The sequence below is a fragment of the Pezoporus wallicus genome, unplaced genomic scaffold (assembly GCF_028554395.1).
Source record: "Pezoporus wallicus isolate ANWC-B61680 ecotype Strahan unplaced genomic scaffold, APGP_CSIRO_Pwel_v1 contig_4238, whole genome shotgun sequence".
NCBI lineage: Eukaryota > Metazoa > Chordata > Aves > Psittaciformes > Psittacidae > Pezoporus > Pezoporus wallicus.
In genome coordinates this window covers 2303782-2317210 of record NW_026637932.1, presented here as the reverse complement: position 1 = coordinate 2317210, position 13429 = coordinate 2303782, and the positions used below count along the sequence as shown (strand labels likewise).

Sequence of the window (13429 nt, the reverse complement as noted above, 5' to 3'; positions counted from 1 at the left end):
TGCTTACAAAGGTCTTTACTTGCCCCTTCACAAGTACACCACACAAGCTCTCACAACCAACCTCACTGTAACATCCCATCTTTTCCCCAGTTATTCCCAACCAAAGACACAGCAGGTTTCAGCACAGGTTCCTCCCGTTAGTCCCTGTACACATGCAGGTTACTGCACTTTGCATGACAACATGCTTTGCCCCATGCCATTAGCCAAGGCTTCACCGTCACTCCTGGGCACATTTTGTGGTGAACACCCTTCACCTCTAGGCTGCTGTCAAGACCCGAACATGCTGACAGGAGCAAAGTTGGTAACTCCATTGCATCTCAAAATAAGCTCCAAACTAGTAACTCTCCAAGATTCCCCACCTTGGTCCTACCAGTCTTATTTTAAACCCACTTTATAGACGCATGGGGAAGGAGGCGTTTCGTTTCTGTGCTTCCAGGCGGTGCCCCCTCCCGGGCACACCGAGCTCGCACCGAACACCCACTGCCCACAGGGCATCACACCCGCCCGCCAGCGGTCCCGCAGCGCCCCCCGCGGCACCGGCACCCCCGGCCCTGGGCGCGGCGGCCGTTGCGCAGGCGCCGCCTGGTCGGAGAGTTTGGGACGCGCCGGGAAGTTGTGCTGGGTGTGCAGGCGCTGCCGCTCCCGCTCCAGCTCCCACCATGTCGGGTTCCTCCAACGTGGCGGCCATGAAGAAAGTGGTGCAGCAGCTGCGCCTGGAGGCCAGCGTGACTCGCGTTAAGGTGAGAAGCGGAGCTGGGACGGGGCGGACGTGCCGCCATTACACCGCCCCTGGGGCGCGCCCCACGGCGCTCCTCGGAGGCTGCCCGGCGGGGATGGGGCTGGGCAGGGTCGGGACCGCCTGCTCCGACCTACCTCACCCCATCACAGGTTATAGCCCACGGCTCCGTCGGGCCGAGCAGAGGTTCGGGGTGGCTGCGCAGCCGCCTCTTCTACCGCTGCCGCCGCCCCGGAGCTCGGCCCGTGCGAGGCCCGCGTCGCCCCCTCGCTTCCTGCAGCCTCCCGGGTACCCGGAGGCCGGTGTGCAGCCGAAACGCTCCCCGGGATGGTGGCTGTGCCCTTCCCTTTAATTTCCTTTTTCTGAGAAGCGTCTTCTTCCATCGTTCTCTTGGGAAAGGGCCGCTAGAGTAGGGTTCACAACAGGTTGCCCCGGCTAGCCTGGCACTGTAAAATGGAGACTTTGCTGCAAGACGTACCGAGTACATTTAACTCGTGCGGTTTGGGGTTGAGATGGGGCCCTGCCAAATTAAGGGAAACTCTGGGCAAACCGCAAGTACAAGATACCAGTGAAGATGCTACTTTCTGAAACTTTGATCCGTATTTTTTACAAGTTCAGAGTTACAATAGAGAAAAGAATGACAAAGAGCTCTTACTGCCTTGTCTTTAGGTACTACCTACCAAAACCACTCTCTCATCATTAGTATAGGTTTCCAATGGAAGATAAACTAGCAGTTCAGTCAAGTAGAGCATCTTACACTGTAAGCTGTATTTTTACACAATTTATGTTAGTACAAGGTTCTTCATATATTTAACAAACCCATCTCCAAGATGTTGCTCATCTTTCACTCTTCAGGCTTGAAAGATTAATGTGAACATTTTCCAAATTGTCACTCTATTACTGCGCAAATTCTTAAACCAAAAAAATGACAATGGAAGCACTGTATAAAATCTAAACAAGCTGTACTGCAGAATGATTAGCAGTATTCTTTATACTTTTGATGTAGTTACATCCTCAGTAACGAGTGGTCAGTGAATTCTAATGCCAACTTTTATTATGACTAGGTTTCCCAGGCTGCAGCAGACTTGAAGCAATTCTGCCTGCAAAATGCACAGCATGATCCCCTACTGACAGGAGTATCATCGAGTACAAACCCCTTCAGACCCCAGAAAGTTTGTTCATTTTTGTAATTACATGAACTACTTCGGTATTTTTCAGTGGTAAGTTATTGAATTACTATTCAAAAATGGTTCTGTCATTAAAAACAGCTGGCTTTAACTGAATGAGACTGCCTGTATTAAAAGTATTCAGAAGAGACATCTGACTTCTGCAGCTGGTATTGGTCTAGATCCCCATTTTGAGCTCCTCCTCCCCCCCTGTTCTGGTCATAGCTCTGTGCTGGACACATGCTGTTCATAAGTATTATGAGCAGTATTTATGTTGCAGGCCTTCCTTCTATCTGTCTGTTGCTGCAGCAAAGTAGTAGTGGAGCCAGCTACTACTGTTAGGACCAACCTGGTTGTGCTGTATTTTCCTTCTGTGTAAGGGTGTTACTTCCCTTTTTGCATGTAGAATTACTTGCCTGACAGCATACATGGTGAATCCTGACTGTGACAGATAAAGCAAACTTTCATTCTTAAACTTTTAAAGAGCACTATCAAAGATGAGTGGTAGCCTCCAAGAGCACTGTCCCCTTACAGGGCATGCCCTCTAAGCCACAAGGAAAAAAGAATTTTGTGAAAGCCCATACTCCACTCACACAAGCTACTACATGGCTAGCAAGTTTAAGTTAAATGGAAACACTTGAATGCTCATTTGACTTTTCATTCCATAACTTTTATAACTTCAGTAGCAATACTGCTATGACTATGAAGACTACTCACCTGGTATTCCTTGGAAATTCTGATTAGATTGTAGACTAACCTTTTAGAAAGGTGAGTTGTAGATCGACAGTAGTCTCACTGAAACTCAAAATAGTTTGCTATTTTGCCCTCAGTAAACGCATGATAATTTTACCATGTCCCCTCCTCCCCACTGCCCTTTGATTGGGATCTGTTGGTGGTGAGGGCATATACATTATTTCAAAGCATCAGATACGCAGTGAACCATAGTGCACAATCCTTACACATCTTGTAGTGAGCCTTAACCTTAAAGAATCCTGGTTTTGTAGCTGACTTACATCACCCAAATAATTGTAATTTGCTAGATTTGCATTGTGATATTTAGGCAGCTTTATAGAAAAGTGACCACAGTCAGACTGGGTTGTTAGAATTGTTCTTTAAAACTGTTATCCCCTCAAGCAGACTGTAGAAAACTTCTAAAAAGTTTGTGTATAAACAACGTGGTTTGTGCTAGTAATAATAACAGTATAGAGATTGATGCTTAACTATATACACTTCCCCCATTGTTTTGAGCATTGAATTACAGCAGTGAACTGAAGTCTGATTTAGAGTTCTTGCAGCTTTTAAAGTTATTTTTATTGTGAATTTTATCAACTATTCTTATTTAAAAGATTTTATTCTTGGGCACTAACTTGTGTTCACACTACTGTAGCATCAACACCAAGCAGTAATTCAAGGAAATCAGATCATGTGTAAGCATTATAAACTGCTAACCTATAAAAAGACAAACTCTACTTTTATCAGTGACGCATACTTGCCCACTGAGGTTTGCCAAGGTCTAGTAATTCCTGGGTGTGGATGTCAGGAAATAACTATCCTCTATCTTGCACACGCAGGGCATAAAAGGCTTATTATTTTCTTTCTCAACTACAAGCCTTATCTTCCATCTTTCTGAATTTGGAGCGGAGCACTTACTTCTGCTGAAGTTACAGGCAGAAGTCGTAACAGCAGCTTAAGTTACACTACCTATACGGAAAATGTCTTTGACTTTTATCTCTTGCAAGCACATCCTCAAAATAGGCAATTTCTTAGTTGTAATCCTGGTGTTTTCACAATGAACCCATGGAATTCATGTTTACAGTTAGTACCACCTCTGTAGAGTGAAAAGTGTAACTTGTTAGTTACAGACTTCCCCTGCTTTTCAAAGGCAAAGTAGATACCTGGCATTTCTATAGGTGCCAAGTGATTTGGAACAACTTTTTCTGTCCTTCCACTTTTCAGTTCTTTTCCAACAGCTTTGATTATCGTTTTGTGCCCTTGGGCTTCATGGTTTGAAAAGTTTATTCTATAAGCCAATAGTAGTTTCCTAAGACAGCTGTGGAAAAAAAAGAGGATTTTGTTTTTTCTAAATAGCAGTACATGGCATACTCTGAAGGTGCCTGTTCTTAGAGTTGCTTTATTTAGAACTGATACTTTTCTAACTATATTTTGTTTTTTATTTTCAGATCTTTTAGCATCTTTTCCTAGCTGCTGATGTGTGTATGGGCAGAGTGCCTCAAGGAGTGGCCTGGTTTGAAGTCTGTACAAAAGCTTAGCTTTCATGTGCCAAATCTAACTGTAAAATTGCTACTGTCGTCAAACTTCTTACCATCTACCTCTCCAAATGAACTGTATGCTAGTAAAATACTTCTGTTTCATAAGGGAATCAGTTTTATATGCCAAGCAAAAAATAAAAGTGTCTTGACTTAGTCTGGTCTTGAAATTACTGTAAAAAGTTGATTAACACCTGGCTACGTTGACACCTCACCAGTTACTGCATCACTACAGCAGCTAGGGAGTATACAGAGGAGTCTGTCCTTACATATTCCATGCTGCTGCAAGTTTTCCTGGGGTCTTACAGAACAATGAATATTCATCAGTACTATATTCAGAAGCATAAAAGAAAAATAAAAAATAATTCAACTATACAGCCTGTCCCATATCATAGATGGGACAGAGTAATTTTATCTTGTTCTACCCTAATAGATGACTCTATCAGCCATCTGACTCTTTTAGATGAGTATGAAAAAGCTCTTACTATAGCTGCATATGAAAAAGCAATTCAAAGAAAACATCTTTAGCTGCCAGTGAATGTGTAAAACCTAAGGCAGAACAATATTCTGCAGATAATACCCACTCAAGTATAGCTGTGAGGCTGAAGAACCATATTTAAAGTTTTAGTGGGGAAAACCCTGCTCAGAGACCTGACTGTTCAGCTGAGCAGCATTTTTAGATGAGACTGCTTTATGGCCTTATGAATTCTTTCCCAGTGTTACTTCTTTTCAATTGCTTTGGGTATACACCTCTTCTAAACAGGACATGTACAGAAGAGATACCTTTAAGAGTCGAATGCATTTTTGTAACTTCAGCAACACAGCTGTCTTATGCAAGATGTTCATGAAATAAAATACCACAAGACTTCCTTGGTCAATACTGGATTGCATACAACCTTCTCAGTGTTCTCCAGATAGGAGACTATTTTTGGAAACCTATCACCATACTGTAAGTCAGAAAGAGGTTTAAAATATTTCTGTCTTACCTCATAAATGAAAGACATCAGGGTTTAGCTGCTGAAGAGAAAAAAAAAAGCTGTATAACAAATATTTTATTTTGAGAATATCTTTAAACAAAATATTTACTGTCTGATGTTACAAAGTGTAATCTATCTACAGCACAGCAGCAGTCACGGCACATCTTCAGTGATAGCTAAATTACAGGCTGCTTTGGCACTGCCATAGTTTTTCCTGCTAAACTGGAAAACAGTCACTGTCCTCCTCATGTTGGATTAGCTACAAACATAGGAAGAAAGATGCATCCTACTTGATGTGCTCCTGTAGAGTTTTAATGTTTGTATCCGCAGACAGATACTGTTCAGTATCATTATCATTCATTAGGAGTCTCAGATAATCCGTAGTTCGAAGCAGTTGTTGTATTTCTGGCCACCAGCAATTGGCAGATAGCTGTCCCTTACAAGTGAAATTTTCTTCTATTTGTGTCCATTTCTCGTCGCTGAAATTCAAAAGAAAAGTTACCAACGAGCAAATTCATGCAACAGGATACAAACAAGGATGACCAGTTTATAGTGGGGTAGGCAGTGAAATCTGTCACAACTATACTATAGTTCATCGAATCCTTAATAGTCACCTTTTCAAGACTAACAAGGGAAAAGAATTAAGAGATTAATAGTTTAGAACTAACAAACATGCAGCAGTTCTCTGTCCATTACAGTAGACAAAGTGTCTTTAAAACAAACAAGCTTATCCATTTCAGGGACTACACCAGGAGGATTAACTTCTGGAATAGCTTGGACACTCACTTCTAAGTTTTGCCCATGAACTGTAATGCCATGGTAGAAATTAGTGGAAAAGTAATTTATCACTGCCTAGAGTAATACTTCCATTTTTGAAGATGTACTGATGTCAGTGTTAATTTCCACTCACTATTAAGAAGTGATACTTACTAAGTAGCTTAATCATTTTTACATTATGATCCTTGTACTCAACCTTGAACAAAACCAGGTCTAGTCAAGTTTACCAGGCTTCCAGTAATAGCTTATACCAGGAGAGCATTTTTCACATTTGCTTATATGGTGTATGTTAAAAAAACTGCACTCTGCAAGTAAGTAGTCATGCTACATTGATATTCATCATCTTTGCTATTTTTATTTTTTACTCGCTATATTGCTTCTACTTTGCGTATTTCTCAAAATATACCTCTAAATACTTCAGTTAAACATGTACTGAGAACTGCATTTATACTGCTTTTTTAGGCTCAGATTTGTGGTTACACTTCATGTCAGATTTAGCCTCCCTCCCCAAGCAGGACTACTTCACTAGACATACCTTATGAATCCATTCATATTCACCAAATTTGGAATCAAAGGTTCCTTTTTGAAGAGACCTCAGCTTTAATGTAAAACGTGGCCCAAGTTCTTGAATTCCTACTTTCTTCTCACTCTTGAAGATATATCTTGGGGAAATAAAAAATAAAAAAAAAAACTTAAGAAGCAATTTACAAGAACATTTGCCCAGAGGAGCTGTGGCTGCCCCATCCCTGGCAGTGTTCAAGGCCAGGTTGGACAGGGCTTGGACAAACCTGGTCTAGTAGAAGGTGTCCCTGCCTGTGGCAGGCTGTTGGAACTGGATAAGCTCTAAGGTCCCTTCCAACCCAAACCATTCTGTGAATCTGTCTACAAACATTCTCATTTGTGAGTTTTGTGGAAAGCATCACCTGTGGAATCTGAAAAAGATGTAGTCTCGCTGGTTGTGAAATGTAGCTACTTGTCTTCCAATGAACTGAGGATCATGTGGGAAGAGAGAGGCAAACATGCGACCAATAGAATGGCCAAGCCGTGTTGTGAAATTATTCAGGATTACTTCAGGTACGTGTTCTGTGGGCTCTTTCCCTTTTCGCTGAAATGAAAGTAACAGGTAAGAATGCAAAGAACAGATTTAATACAAAAGGATTTTAATATATTATCAAAAAGGAATCTGAAATAAAAGGGGGAAGACAACCATGGCCAGCCTCTCACAACAGGGCTAGTATTATTAAGGCATGTTTTTATATGCCTCAAACAAACTTAAGTTCATATACAAGTAAAGGAGCAACTAGTAACATCAGGATCTTTGGTTCAACAATGTAAATTGAATGAAAAATGACAAATAATCTTACATTTCCTCTCTCCTGCATCTATTTACACTCATGGCAGCATCTGTTACAGCAAATAATGTCCTCTACCTGCCACAGGACTCTTCTCTATATTAACGCCAACTAAGAGTGTATAGGATTCTTATTAAAGAAGAACAGTGAAGTTTAAAAATTACTTATTTCAAATGAGAAAAAAAAAAAAAAATTTTACTGCAAATTATTTAGGGCTAAGTAAGCAATACTTACTACAGAAGAGGTAACAAGGCTGTAAGAGTAAGAAAAACTAGGTTTACTTTAGGAACTACATCTATTGAAATCTTTTATCCCTTTGTATACTTTTATACACATCCTATTGTGCGTGTACTTGTATACTTCTAGTACACTTTTATACACCCCCCCTATTTGTGTGTATACTATACATTGGGTACTCCCTATTGATGTAAGGTTATCAGCTGCTATTTATTTGCATGACTGTAGGAACACTTGTCAGCCAGTTAAAGAAATTCAGCAAATAACTATGCAAATGGAAGTGTTTTGCTTATGGAAGTAGACTATACTAGTCCTTGGCCTCCTGTCAGCTTACGAAAAACAACGTTTACAAGATCAGCTAAATGGTACAACAGTGCAGGTTTGACAGTTCAAATAGACTGAACATATTTATTAATAAACAACTGACTACCCCTTGGGGTTTTTTTAAGTTTTATTGGAGTCTCACCTTTATTTCTTTACGCAACCGGACACTACTCATTCTAAAATGAGCAGTTGGGCCATCAGGCAGATGACTTAAAACAAGACCATCTGTTCACCGAGTTAAAAAAAAAAGAAGGCTGGTAAAATTCAACATGTAGTTTATAGAAGAACATTAACTGCAAAATGCAGTATTAAAGTACATCCATAATCCATGCCTGATTTACAAGGTTTCATTATATTTTTGAACATAGTTTCATAAACTAGCTGGTGTTCTGAAGGATGTCCATTAAATATTGTTTGTAGCTAACCAGTTACCATTTATCGCTTCTTCATTTATCAATTAGTAATGTTTTATCTAGTCAGCAAAACTAAAGGGAATTTCCTGGTCAGAAAAACTTGTTAATTAAGCTGTTAAATTTATCCATGCATTACAAACTAAACTAAAAAAGCCAATACACTTTAATAATTTCACATTCCATTAGCCATCAGATACACAAGTTGGCACAGTGATTTATAACAGTAGTTACACTGTAAGCTGCACAGTGAAGAGAAAAAAAGCCAGAATAAAGTAGATCTTTGATGCACACCACAGAATTACTTTCCTTCCCTAACAGGCCCAGGGCTAGTATATCTATTCTAATAAATGCACAAAAGGATACTTGGTATTTTGCGATCTTCATTAATGACTATTAAATCCGTGAAGTCCCTTGCAATACACTGTGGAATAATTCTTTTCAAAGCCAGTCCTCTTCGATAGTAGACATGTGAGTTAGGTATAACAGTAGACAGTTGTTCACAGAATCTCACTGTTCTCTGCAAAACAGGTGAGTTAAATTGCAATGTGGTAATTAGAGCAACAAATTCAAGTATTAGGAGAATGGAGGGTTGCTTGTTCCAACTGGCTGCTGATGGTATGTTACCAGCTTCTCTATAAACATATGAAGACAAGCTATTAAATTACTTTGTTCAGTCAGTGGAAAAGAAAATTACTCGCAATAAAGACTGCAGCACACCAAGGATATTTTGGTTATTTTTAAAGGACTTTTTTTCCCCTCCCTTCATCACAGTAAACCAGGAAAATCCCAAAAGCAAAAAGTTCACATTTCAAAATACAATTTTGAAAATACTATTACATCAGGTAGTATTGTATGACTTTCCAGATAAACTATTTGAGGTGTACTTTCCCTATTTTTAAAACCACTTCTTTTATGGTTCTTACAAAAGTCAGTAATCTTCCAAAGTAGTTATTGCAGGTAATTTGCATACAAAAACATATGCATGAGGTTTGGATTCTGTTATGATGGCACAAGCAGTTCTAGAGAAACTAATAGATTACCTACATATACAAGGTTATTGATGGTCACTACATAAAACAGCACAAAAAAGTCCATGTGAAAGCTAGTATTTTAAAACTTTCATTTCCCAATCATAGGACGAAAACCTTGACATCTTACAACCAGCTGACTGCTTCGAATGATAGAAGTAAAAGATACATACCCCACGAGGTCTGTCTGATGTTGTAATAAGAATTTTGGGAACTGTCTGTCTGTTGAAGTATGGTGCAAATTCATCAGTTGCTTCATCAAAAGCAACCTGGAAGAACAGAAGTCTCATTAATATACCGTATGTGAAATAATTGAAGAGCAATTGTTTGATACGATCTAAATTCTGATTTAGTTAAGAAAAATTTCAATTCTTGAAATTTACTCTATAATTAATCATCACAAGGCATGTAGGGTTTGCATTTGTAAGAACCTAATGTGATGAACACTGGCAGGTTATACTATCAATAACAGTAAATTAAAATTATCTCATAAGATAATGAAAGAATGACATCACCTCTTAAGTGAACCCAGCACATGTAAAAAGTAATGAAAACCTTAACGGGAGAGCGGTGAACGTTAAGTTTCATCAGTCTATTTAATGACACTTCTTGGAAAACAAAGGAGAAAAAAAAAAAAAAAAAATCACCACCCCAAACAACGTTTAACGTAACAGCACATGCAGAAATTAAGCAGTTACCTCTTCATCATTGGGATCTACAGTTGTTTCATCGTACACTCTCTGATTTTCAATAGTCTTTGGTATGGCTTTTGGAGGGGCCTAAAATAAGTAAGTTCATTAACTTATTACATCCATGTGATTTTTAAGTGTATTGCAAAACCACATCCATACTGCCATGATACAGTGTACACTTCTACACAGAACTAGAAGTATTATTTGTTACATGTCAGCTCTTAAAAAACAAGTTACAATATCACCTTGGTTAAAAACAGGCACTAGTACTGGGACACCAGGGAGCATCACAAAGAGAAGTACTGCTACCACAGTAACACTGCTTGATTTCAGTCTTATTAAGAAACAGGCTTCCAAAACAAAAAGAGGGGAACTTTCTATCCACTTCTGTGGAAGAAAAAGCTCTACTTTTCAACAGCAATGCATTTTAGCCTTGACATCTACACCTGAACAACTAGTAGCCTATGTTTACCCCATTTACTTGCACTGCTCTTGGGAGATTATGATAATACAGGAACTTACAGCTGTCAACTGTCAAAACACTTTTTGGAAGGAAAGGAAAAGAAGCAAACACCTTGTTAGTGGCTAGGCTTGGAAACAACTCAACAACTGGTCTGGGCAGGGTTTTGGCCAGATCTGACTGTTTTAATTTAGATAAAAATTACTTACTAGAGGGTAATTCTTAACAACATCAACACAGTACAATAGCAATTACATTGGCCAGAAATTACTTTTCAGGAAGGGCCTGCTTTTATGCCCTCATTAGCCTGAAACTCACCCTGCCCGCCCACAGCATCATTTAGCTCAGTACCAACGACATTCCCAAGCTCAGCTGTTTGATACCTCCACTACACAGCACAGTGCCGCTGAAGGCTACCACAGCCAGCAGGCACTGAGACCACTTCTCCACTGCAGGCCCCGTCTGACTCGACACTGAAGAACCCCAGCACAAGACTGAGATGAAGAATTATCACAGAGGCGAGCTGCCCCCCCGCCGGCGCGGAGTACCACGTCCCCGCGGCGGGGCGGCCTCACCACGACGCGGGACCCGGAGACCTTACTTTGTCTCCGAGGGCTTCTCGCTCTTTTCTCCGCTTCTTCTTGGCGGCGAGTTTCTCCTACCGAGAGAGGGAGAGCGGTCCGTTAGCCAGACAGGGCCGGGCACCCCCCGCCCTCCCGCCAGGCCGCCGCGAGGGGCCCTCCTCTCCCCACCTTCCTTTGCTGCTGCTTCCATCGAAGGAACATGAAGTGCCGCCGCTGCTTGTTCTTGATCTCGGACACGCTGAAGGTCGGCGGGAAGAGAACCCGCGCCGGGGCCGATGACCCGGCATCCTCGGGCACCGCGCCGCTGCCATCACCCGCCATGCTGCCGCCGGAAAGGCGTTGACCTCTCACCCCTGACCTCTGCCCCGCCCGCTAGGAGAGCACATCTGCGCCTGCGTTGAGGCCGCTGGCAGAAAGGGCGCTTCTGCTTCTGCGCACGCGCGGAGGGGACAACCTGGCTGCCGGTGGGCGTAGCAGGGGCGGGGCGGTGGTTTTGCCCGGGGGGAAGGTGTTTTGGCGCCGCCGGGCTGGAGCTTTTAACGCTGTTTGGAAACTGCTCCTTTTTACCCCATTGCCGTCATGTTTCGGCCTCGGTGCGTCCAGGAGGTGTGGCTGGGCCTCGGCGGCGGTCGTACAGCGAGTCAGAGAAGGGCCCGGCCCAGTCCCTTGCTGCTGCGACGCGGGGCGGCGGGCTGAGGTACTTGCGCAGCCTGTTGCTTCGCTGCGGTACCCTAAATGGCTGAGCTGGTTGCTCAGCAGGGAGCAAACCTGGAGATAAGATGAGGGGATTGAAAAGAAATTACTACTAAAGTGTAACTTATAATCAGGGGTAACAATACTAAGCTTTGAACAAACATGACACACCGGCGGATTTACATTAATGATAGTAAAAGCATCATGACCCAGCAGTGTTTTCCCATGAGCATACGTTTCGCATTTCACAGTGGGTTAAGCTGTGGGAAGCATCTGTTTGAAAGGAACCCCAGGGGGGGTTTGTGGTGATGCTCCTGAAAATCATTTTTATTCCATTAAAGCCTGTTAAAACTCAGGTGAAAATACAAGAACCCCTACAGCTAATGAAAGAGATTTAATTGAAGAAAAGCTAGAAATTAGTTTTTCTGTTCCTGATCTGATGTTCCAGCTTAGAGGTGTGCAGGTGTTGCTGCACAGTAAAGGCTACTCTGGTGTATAGAAATTGAGTACTCAGTGATTGGGAGAGTGATGGAAGCTGTGTTGTTAGAGGCATTTTTAATCCCAGACTGCAAAATTCTGAGCCTGAGTGAGATTGACTAGTTCCATGTGTCCCAAGGATTGTCTTAAAGCTTGGAAAACATCTAATTTTATATACAAATACTATTTTGTATTACTAAGTTTCTCTTACCAGACAAGTGAAAAAGAACTCTGTTAATATAAACGCGTGAAGATAGTGGAAAAAGATCTAGAACTTGAGACATTGTCTTAAACAATGTCTGAAACCTACTGCTGTCCTATAAACAAATTTAACTCTGTAGGTTGCTTCTCTACCTACAGGTTATTTCTACTTAACATAGATGTAAATGAAAGATCAAAAGCCTCATTATGCACAATCCCCCGTTTTTCTGGCTTCACTCCCACTTTTGTCAAGAGAAAATATTTCAGCTCTCCTGGGTGCCTTAAGGATAAGTAGTTTCCATGGTAATTAAGGCTTGGGGATTTAGTTGAGAGTGTGTTAACCGAAGACTTTCTGTAACTTTATCTCCCTGGCTGATGCAAATATCTGAGGATGCAAGGGCACCTCCAAAAGTCATTAGCAGAAATACTCAGTGCTGTACTTAGTAGACCTATTAGGGAGTTCTTTGTAGTTCCAGTTGGCAATGGTGTTTTTGTCGGGATGGTTGCAAACTGATGTGCATTGTAATGCCGTGAAGCTCACTGAAGTAGTTGTGTATTGAAAAAAACACATTCTCTTCCTCCCTCCCAGCAAAAGAGAAGGCAATCTCCTAGTATGATTCAAAGACTTTTCTCCTAAGGTCTCACAGGAGCAAAATAATGATATGCAATAATACAGGAACTTTCTAGGGCAGGGGAGGGGCAATAAAAAGATGCCAGAAGCACATTGTGGACTTCGTAAAAATAAGATCACTAACAAAGTACAATCATAACTTCAATAGAAGGCCCAACTAATAAAGGCATTCATTGCATTAGTTTCATCACAGAGAAGGTTCCAGGGATTTATGCTTATTTTAACTACAAGCTCTGGCTAAAGTCCTACAAGTTCTGCACAAAGTTGTATTTTTTTAAAAAGTCATAGAATCAAAGAAAATCGTAGAATAGTTAGGGTTGGAAAGGGCCTTAAGATCATCTCGTTCAAGCCCCCTGCCATGGGCAGAGACACCTCACACTAAACAGTGCCACCCAAGGCTCTGCCCAACCTGGC

The 13429-nt window shown here is 41.5% G+C and overlaps 2 protein-coding genes across 2 annotated transcripts; one reads left to right on the top strand and one right to left on the bottom strand.

Annotated features, from left to right (window-relative positions):
* The first annotated feature begins 571 nt into the window (after window positions 1-571).
* Window positions 572-4325, top strand: GNG5 (G protein subunit gamma 5). The gene is made up of 3 exons (XM_057408339.1): window positions 572-740; window positions 1801-1956; window positions 4083-4325. The coding sequence occupies exons 1-2, from the start codon at window positions 660-662 to the stop codon at window positions 1924-1926; spliced, it is 207 nt and encodes a 68-aa protein (XP_057264322.1). The 5' UTR covers window positions 572-659; the 3' UTR covers window positions 1927-1956; window positions 4083-4325.
* Window positions 4326-5440: 1115 nt separating this feature from the next.
* Window positions 5441-11336, bottom strand: RPF1 (ribosome production factor 1 homolog). Its single transcript, XM_057408334.1, has 9 exons — window positions 11182-11336; window positions 11031-11087; window positions 9976-10056; window positions 9451-9546; window positions 8613-8766; window positions 7979-8061; window positions 6847-7028; window positions 6459-6585; window positions 5441-5625 (listed from the first exon to the last, which is right to left on the bottom strand). Exons 1-9 carry the CDS (start codon window positions 11332-11334, stop codon window positions 5584-5586), a joined length of 975 nt encoding a protein of 324 aa, XP_057264317.1. The 5' UTR covers window positions 11335-11336; the 3' UTR covers window positions 5441-5583.
* Between the last annotated feature and the right edge of the window lie 2093 nt (window positions 11337-13429).

Excerpts from the sequence above, each read along its gene's own strand:
- GNG5 (XM_057408339.1), top strand. The coding sequence starts at position 660 with ATGTCGGGTTCCTCCAACGTGGCGGCCATGAAGAAAGTGGTGCAGCAG. Across the intron at positions 741-1,800 it reads CCAGCGTGACTCGCGTTAAG|GTTTCCCAGGCTGCAGCAGA; the intron begins GTGAGAAGCGGA and ends TATTATGACTAG.
- RPF1 (XM_057408334.1), bottom strand. The coding sequence starts at position 11,334 with ATGGCGGGTGATGGCAGCGGCGCGGTGCCCGAGGATGCCGGGTCATCG. Across the intron at positions 7,029-7,978 it reads GGTTGCGTAAAGAAATAAAG|CGAAAAGGGAAAGAGCCCAC; the intron begins GTGAGACTCCAA and ends CTTTCATTTCAG. Across the intron at positions 5,626-6,458 it reads AATATGAATGGATTCATAAG|CGACGAGAAATGGACACAAA; the intron begins GTATGTCTAGTG and ends TTTGAATTTCAG.